The sequence below is a fragment of the Rattus norvegicus genome, chromosome 6 (genome assembly GCF_036323735.1).
Source record: "Rattus norvegicus strain BN/NHsdMcwi chromosome 6, GRCr8, whole genome shotgun sequence".
Classification (NCBI taxonomy): Eukaryota; Metazoa; Chordata; class Mammalia; order Rodentia; family Muridae; genus Rattus; species Rattus norvegicus.
Window position 1 is genome coordinate 116,197,899 of NC_086024.1, and position 8,492 is coordinate 116,206,390.

The window sequence follows — 8,492 nt, forward strand, 5'->3', positions numbered from 1 at the left end:
AGTTTACAGAGAGAATAAAATGTTTGTGGATTTGGGTGATTTAATGCAAGAATTCCACTCAATAAAAATAGTAGTTCTAAGCCAGGCAGAAGTGGTGCCTGCCTTTAATTCTAGACTGGTAAGATGGCAGGTGAAAAGCACTTACCACATAGGCCTGAAGACCTGACTTCCATCCCCAGAACCCATGGAAAGATGAAAGGAAAGGGGGCCAACTGCACCAGACTGTCCTCTGACTTCCACGGTGTGTGTATACTAGACACCCCCCCCCAAACACACACACACACTACATACACACAGTGATGACTTAGTAAAGTTTTAAGAACAGCAGTTCCTTGCAACCTCGACTTAGAAACTCATCCGATGTAGACCCCTGGTTGTAGATAGTAAACTCAGATTGCATAGTTAGTAGCAGAAAAGAACTTTCCACCTCCCCATTAATCTCAGAACTGATTGGGGGAGAGAGGACAAGGACAAGAAAGGCCTGGCCGCTTACTTCCTGCCTGTGTTGTTCTCTTCTCTACGCCCCAGAGACGTGTCTTCCACCAGCGTTACTGCTCTTCCTTCCAAAGGCCTGGAGCACCTCAAAGAGCTGATCGCGAAGAACACCTGGACTCTCAAAAAGCTCCCCCTGTCCTTGAGCTTCCTCCACCTCACTCGGGCTGACCTCTCTTACCCAAGTCACTGCTGTGCTTTTAAGAACCAGAAGAAAATCAGGGGGTAAGCAGCGGGCACCTGGGATAAGCAAGGAGAGGCCACGATGGGAGACGGATTCATTTGTAGAATTGAGGCGGGGAAATGTGATTTAAAACCCAGGAGGGAAAGAGCTGGAAGCATCCACCAGAGTGGGAAACCTATGGGCCTAATGGCTGTGGGAGCAAAGTGATTGCAGATGAGAAACAGGGCCAACATTATCGGATTGCTGTGGGGAAGAAGGGACAATAAGATATGACATCATGGAGACAGGGCTCACTTGTCCAGTGTGTACAGATGTTGAAACAGGTTTGGCTTGAACCCTATCTGCTTCTATCCCGGTTATCTCAGCCTACTTATTGAACTTCTAAGAATCAAGATCACCACATTGTCATCTTTGTGGTCGGGGTGGGGGTCAAGAAGATGAAGAAGTTGAATACTAAACACTTGGAATTGAATGGCTGGAATGTAACAAGTAAAATGTATTAACTATGACATTTATTATTTCACTGCCTACAAGAATGCTGAGGAAAGACCCCTCCTTTTACACTCTATACTCGAAGCTGCCACTGATTCTTGCTCTGACCAATTTCCTCTTTTCTGTCTTGTGCCACCTCTGTTTTAACCCCGACTTCATTTTCTATTTCTGTCTCCTTTAGTTTCTACACAAGTATCCACTAGATGACTCTCAAACACTCATAATTTTAACCAGAAACAAAAAAATCAGGACCTAGTCATAGCAACAGATGCAAGTCGGAAGGTTGCAGAGCTAGGCGACAGGAAGCATCTTGGCCATGCTAGGACACAATGCTGCCATCTATCAGGTGCTGTACTAATGCCACATGACACTGAGTAGGAAGGATGGGGATAAAAGAGTAGATAGAATGGACCGCACTGATGGGTGTGACTCTGGTGAGAAGGGAAAAGACACACACCTTCCCATTCCCACCTGATGTAGCTACAACAGAACCCTGCACCTGAGGTTCAGGGATCACCGAGGAAGAAGGGGTAGAAAGGTTATACATAAGAGTCAGAGGAACAGAGAGGCTACCGTGACACTGTGTCTCCCAGGAATGTCAAAAGCGACATCCAAGGAGTCTCGCCAACATGACTAAACATGAGATGAACAAGAACAACAATGGACATGCTAATGTTTGTGTGGAGAAAGCCAATAGGCCTCAGCCCTACACAAGGAAAAACAATGCTGAGAGTTGGAGAAGAAGTCTTCCCAGGGAAGAAAACACCAATTTGTTGTCCAATGCCAAGTGTCATCCCTGAAATACGTAATACATACAAAGAACACTATGTAGACTGAGCAGGTTGTGTGTATGTATTTAGGAATACACGTACACCCACATGCACAGACACACACACACACACACACACACACACACACACACACTGCTACCAACAACAATTATTGAAAAAAAAGAGTTATGGATTTAAAGGTGTGTGAGGAGGGTACATGGGAGTTTGGAATAGGGAGGAACGATATAATTATATCATAATCTCGAAAAATAAATGGAAAAGGCAAAATCCTATCTCTATGAGTACACCTGTGTGCTGTGGCCATTTAGGCCTTGGCTAGCAAATTATTTGATGAACATGCTGGCACTATACCAGCTCCGGGTGGACGTATGAGGTGGCTTTTTGCATGGAGCTTAAGTCTACTGGAAGAAGTCAACAAAGAAATCTCAGTCAGGACTGTGAGGGGACGAAGCCCCAGGAGAGGTGGTTTATTCAAGGAGACCAGGAAAGTCTCCTATGGAGAAAAAGGTAGCACATGTTTACAATTGAATAATATCTAGAGGTGGAATTCTGGAACTCAGAATAGGAATGGTGTTAACAGCAATCACGAATACACAGATAGCACAGTCCTTGTTTTCAGTACTGTTGTAACAGCTTGGCAAAGGTACACGCCCATTCATTCAACACTCTTGTTCCATTCACAAATGAACAAGTTTCACGGACTTGTCCAACATGGCACCGTCAGTACCCAAAGGAGCCATGTTCTAAGTTGGTTCTAGTGTCCATGCTTCTTATCATGACTCTTCTCGAAGTGGCTCAAGATGAGGAGAAATAAGATTGGTGTCGCTGGTCACAGGAAGAGAGGTGAGGTCTTATAAACAGAGGTAGGAAGATGGCTCAAAGAGAAGCTTGCTGCCAAATCTGACGGTCTGAGAACCACCCCCAGCACCCACTGTAGAAAAACAGAGCTGACTCTCACAAGTTGTCTTTTTGAAATTAAAAATGATAAACAAGTGCTGTGGGGGATTTACCACTGTGCACTTAGAAAATACTAAGTTACACAGAAATAGAATCTGCCTGACAAAGCCCTGCCTCAGAACCTCAGATAAGTTACACGCTAACTAAACGTTTCTAGAACGTGTAAGATAAAGAAGTGTGGAGTTGTGTTTATAAGATGAATTAGAATTCAGAACCACCAAGGATGCATTCCTTTAGAACTCACTCAGAAAGAGCTCTCGCCTTCTCATCAGAAAAAGCAGAGAGAAAATGGCCTTGGCTGTCACCTGATAAGACAGCCAAGCTGTTTGTTAAGCAGTGAGCAGTATCTGTGTTGCTCGGTGTAGTCTAAAATATAACCAAAAGACTCCAGCTTTGTTTTGTTGCCCTGAAGCCCACCTAATTGCTCGGACAACGTAACTTGGCATGGGAGCCTAAAAGGCCACCTGCATGTGAAAGCATGAATAAGACGACCCTGTTACAGATCGAGCAGGCTGTAGAGGATTTCCGTTTGTGGCTGGAATCCGACGGGCTTAGCTGGAATTTGGATGTACGCTCTTCCTGAGGGGTTCTCATTCAGTTTCAAAGCACCCGGAGCGACTTCTGATTAGGAAAGTTCACTTCTGCCGTGCTGATCCTCACGCGGCACTGGTGCATGCACACAAAATAAATTGAGTAAAGGTTTGAATGGTGTAGCAGAAGTTCTGGTCCGACCAGACCCTGCAGAATCCATAGCACCATGGATGTCAGAATAAGGAACTTGCATATCTTCCCAAGGGTCAAGGGGATCGAGGGTGAACTGTAAGCAAGTGGTGACTCATCTCCGTTGCCTTGCAGAATCCTAGAGTCTTTGATGTGTAATGAGAGTAGTATCCGGAACCTGCGTCAAAGAAAGTCAGTGAACGTCATGAGGGGTCCCGTCTACCAGGAATATGAAGAAGGTCTGGGTGACAACCATGTTGGGTACAAACAAAACTCCAAGTTCCAGGAGGGCCCGAGCAACTCTCACTATTACGTCTTCTTTGAAGAACAAGAGGACGAGATCATCGGTTTCGGCCAAGAGCTCAAAAATCCTCAGGAAGAGACTCTCCAAGCCTTCGACAGCCACTATGACTACACTGTGTGTGGGGACAACGAGGACATGGTGTGTACCCCCAAGTCAGACGAGTTTAACCCCTGTGAAGATATCATGGGCTACAAGTTCCTGAGAATCGTGGTATGGTTTGTCAGTCTGATGGCTCTCCTGGGCAACGTCTTTGTCCTGTTCGTCCTGCTTACTAGCCACTACAAACTGACCGTGCCACGCTTCCTGATGTGCAACCTGGCCTTTGCAGATTTCTGCATGGGGGTTTACCTGCTTCTCATTGCCTCCGTAGACCTGTACACACACACTGAGTACTACAACCACGCCATTGACTGGCAGACGGGCCCTGGATGCAACACGGCTGGTTTCTTCACTGTTTTTGCCAGCGAGTTATCAGTGTACACACTGACGGTCATCACCCTGGAGCGATGGTATGCCATCACCTTCGCCATGCGCCTGGATAGGAAGATCCGCCTCAGGCACGCTTATACCATCATGGCGGGGGGGTGGGTTTCCTGCTTCCTTCTCGCCTTGCTCCCAATGGTGGGAATAAGCAGCTACGCCAAGGTCAGCATCTGCCTGCCGATGGACACAGACACCCCTCTTGCCCTGGCGTACATCGCCCTTGTTCTCCTGCTCAACGTTGTTGCCTTTGTTATTGTCTGCTCCTGCTATGTGAAGATTTACATCACCGTCCGAAATCCCCAGTACAACCCTCGAGATAAAGACACCAAGATTGCCAAGAGGATGGCCGTGTTGATCTTCACTGACTTCATGTGCATGGCGCCCATCTCCTTCTATGCCCTGTCAGCGCTTATGAACAAGCCTCTGATCACTGTCACTAACTCCAAAATCTTGTTGGTTCTCTTCTACCCACTCAACTCCTGTGCTAACCCATTTCTCTATGCCATTTTCACCAAGGCCTTCCAGAGGGATGTGTTCATCCTACTCAGCAAGTTTGGCCTCTGCAAACACCAGGCCCAAGCCTATCAGGCCCAGAGAGTCTGTCCCAACAACAACACTGGTATTCAGATCCAAAAGATCCCCCAGGACACAAGGCAGAGTCTCCCCAATGTGCAAGATACCTATGAACCGCTTGGAAGCTCCCACCTGACTCCGAAACTACAGGGACGGATCTCAGAAGAGTACACGCAAACAGCCCTGTAAAGGAAGGCTACGCTAGTCATGGTGGGACTTACAAAAGGCTGGTTTCTAGAACATGCACTCCAGTTCCAGGACACGTGAATGCCTAGGTCCACGGGGTCAGAGTTCATCTCTAGGGAGTATTGCCTCCAAGAAGGGAGAGAAGCTATCGGCGTGACTGAGTCCTAGGTGATCTAAAAGTCGTCCAATCTCTCTGGAAGATTTGCTCGATGCTTGCCTGTGATGCCGGGCAACGCGCTCCACTGATAACCAGCTGGACTGTTCCCACAGCTCTCTACTCCATTCTACGGAGTGTTTTATATGAAAGATTCAGCAAGTGGCCAGTGTTCATTTACGCGAGCAGCTCCACATTAGCTCCCCTGAGGTAACCAAAGAAAGTCTTTGTTCCTTAAAAATAAAATGCCATACTTGGGAGGTGGAGGCAGGGGGACCCAGTTCATACTTAACTACCCAGAAAATTCCAAGCCAACCTATGCTCCAACAATAGCACTGGTATTCAGATCCAAAAGATCCCCCAGGACGCAAGGCAGAGTCCTTCTCCATCTCAAGAGACCAAAAGAACCCTGAAACGCCAAACATAACTTGATGTCACATAATTGCTTTTATTAAACTGAAAAAAGAGAAAGTCTAGTTTTGAGAGTTCTTTTTTTCCTTTGACTCTGAAACAGTTATCTCTTCACCGGGCTCGATGAGCTCGATGTAACCCAGCTGTTACACATTGGCTAGAGAAACTGCTAAGATTTCAGCTTTTGTGGCTGAGCGAACTAAGAATTATCTTCTCGGACAAGACATGAGCCCTGGGAGAGATTTCTAAGGAGCATATGGTGAGGACAGGGCGCACTTAGTCACCTGTTGAATAAGACAACTATACCCCAGTTAACCGTCAGGCTTTGAGCAAGTCCCTGGACCTCTAAATTCTGTAGAAATGGGGAGACTTGATGCCCTCTCCTACTTAAAAAAAACCCTCAGTATATCTCTCCCTCAAAAGATATGTGTCTGTGACAAAGAGAAAAAAGCATTACTTAAGTGGAATCTAATTTTTTTTTTCTACCTTGTGAGGCTGCTGGCTGCTTCTTTTTGGAACCGGGACATGTGACCGAAAACACTTTTTCTTTATTTCATTTTGATCATTGCGTCTGAGCCAATACTATTGAGTGGCTATACGGAGCCAGATCTTAATTATTCATCTAATTATTATATCTGTACTGCTCTCAAGTCCAAAACATAACAGAACTTAGAGAATCTGTTACTAATACAGCCTGGCTTGGTAGTGTACGCCTTTAATCTCAGCACTGGGGAGGCAGAGGCTGAATTTGAGGCCAGCCTGGTCCAAGACAGCCAGGTCTACACAGAGAAACCCTGTTTCAAAGAAAACAAAACAAAATAGACTAATAATGGAGTTAACACGTGACTGTGTAGGCTCACTTCAAAACATCTTTTTCTTTTACTTTTTTTTATAGCTCTCTGGGCTCACACCACACTAACACTGTCAAGAGAGAAGTCGTTTCACCCGACACTGCCAGTTCCTTCTATCCCTGCCAGTCACATGAGACATGTGTGCCCTGATAGTAGCCTTGCTTCCAACAGGAACTGTACCTACAGGTGTTCCTTCTAGGTTGCCTGTCTGGTTAGCTCCTTACCATATTGTTACGGTGTCCCCCCAAGCAGATCTGCCATTTGCTTCTCAGTACTCATGAACCAAACAGGAAAGATAAGGGTTTTGCCACCTTAAGTCTGTGAAGTAGGGTTTATGGGTCACCTGACATGGCTCCTATCTGACTGGCCTGGAACTCTGTCACAGTCACGTAAGTGTAGGCTTTCCCAGGTGCTCGCTTGTAACTACTGAAATAAATAAATGTGGTGCCCTGAGGCATCCGTTTCTCTCTTACGTCACTTTTGGAATGTCACATCTGGACAGATAAAATATTTCATCTCGAGTAGCCGATCTAATGCTTTGAAAACCAAGTCCTAGAAGAGTGACTTCGACAAAATTGCTAGTAAAATTCAACTTGACAGCATGAAGTAAAGTTTCCTCCTGTAGTGAGATATATAGTATTTTTTTTTAATTTGTCAATTTCTTTTGAGGTTAACCTTGTATGTGCATGTGTTAAAAGCAAAAAGGGAACATCTGCTGTGGCACTCAGGAGAGTAGGCCCTGCCCCTCCCCTTGGTCATACAATAGATCTGACCCCGGATGTGGGAGTTGCAGGTGAGCTGGCCCGGAGGACATGAATTCAGAAGAGCGGGCCCTGCCCTTTGCCTTCTGTGCATGCAGTGGCATAGACTAGGGAAAGATGTCCTTCTCCCCTCTCTTATTACTTGTCACCTATGGCAGGCAGGAGAGCTGTCCCCAAAGACATGAGAGCAGGGGTATGGCCCTGTCCCTCACTATCTGCAACACTCTGGAGAGCAGGCCCTACACCTTGCCTGGGCAGCAGGGTAGAGCTGGCCCTGGTTATGGGAGTCACTGGTGAGCCAGTTCTGAAGGCAGGAGAACCAGTGGACTGACCAGCTCAGATACCACTCAGCCCCAGATCCAGGGCTTTAAATTGGCTCACTCTAACATCTACCCATCAGTGAACTACTGGAGTACATGAAGCAGGCAGTCCTACAGATCCAAAACTACACACAGGATCTCCATGATGCACGACAACAACAGGATATCCAAGAAGAGCCCTGGTGAGGTTCCAGCATTGATGGTGGAGCAGAAGGCAGAGGGCTTATACCAGAACAAGGACTCGCTGCAATGAACATTTGCAAGCAAAAGAAGTGTGGACAAAAGGGTATACTGGACACTACAGCATCTGCAGTGAGGTTTTGTCCCTCTGTTGGGGACAGGTTGCATGCGTGGAGGATGGATATGAGGGGGGAAGATGAGTGGGATTGGGGTACAGGGTGTAAAGTTCACAAAGAATCAATAAAAAATTTTTAAAAAATCAAAGAGGGGAAATTCTATGTAATAGCTAAGATAACTATATTGATTGAAACTGTTTTATTAATAATTCCTATAAAGTTGAGTAGGATTCATTAATAGCATCTATGGCTAAGAGTAGAAAGGGAGTAAAACAGAATGTATCGTACAAATTTTGGACATTTATACTGGAAATTGAATGGCTCAGCAGCTAAAGAGCCCTGGCTGCTCTGGCAAAGGACTAGAATTTGGTCCTCAGCACCCACATCATGTAGCTCACAATTTCCTATCACTCCAGCTCCAAGGGGCCTGATCCCTAATCTGACCTCTAAGAATACGTACACACACACACACACACACACACACACACACACACACACAGACATATACACAAACACA

The 8,492-nt window shown here is 46.1% G+C and overlaps 1 protein-coding gene across 2 annotated transcripts in view; it reads left to right on the forward strand.

Annotated features, from left to right (window-relative positions):
• Nucleotides 1-8,111, forward strand: part of Tshr (thyroid stimulating hormone receptor) — a 133,689-nt gene extending 125,578 nt beyond the window's left edge. The window contains exons 9-10 of one of the 2 annotated variants that reach the window (NM_012888.2): nucleotides 529-717; nucleotides 3,772-8,111. In NM_012888.2, the coding sequence (NP_037020.2) occupies nucleotides 529-717; nucleotides 3,772-5,185 (1,603 nt within the window). In that variant the 3' untranslated portion in view covers nucleotides 5,186-8,111. The remainder of the gene's footprint in view (nucleotides 1-528; nucleotides 718-3,771) is intronic. The other variant, XM_039111802.2, reaches the window with a different exon arrangement.
• Nucleotides 8,112-8,492: the final 381 nt, after the last annotated feature.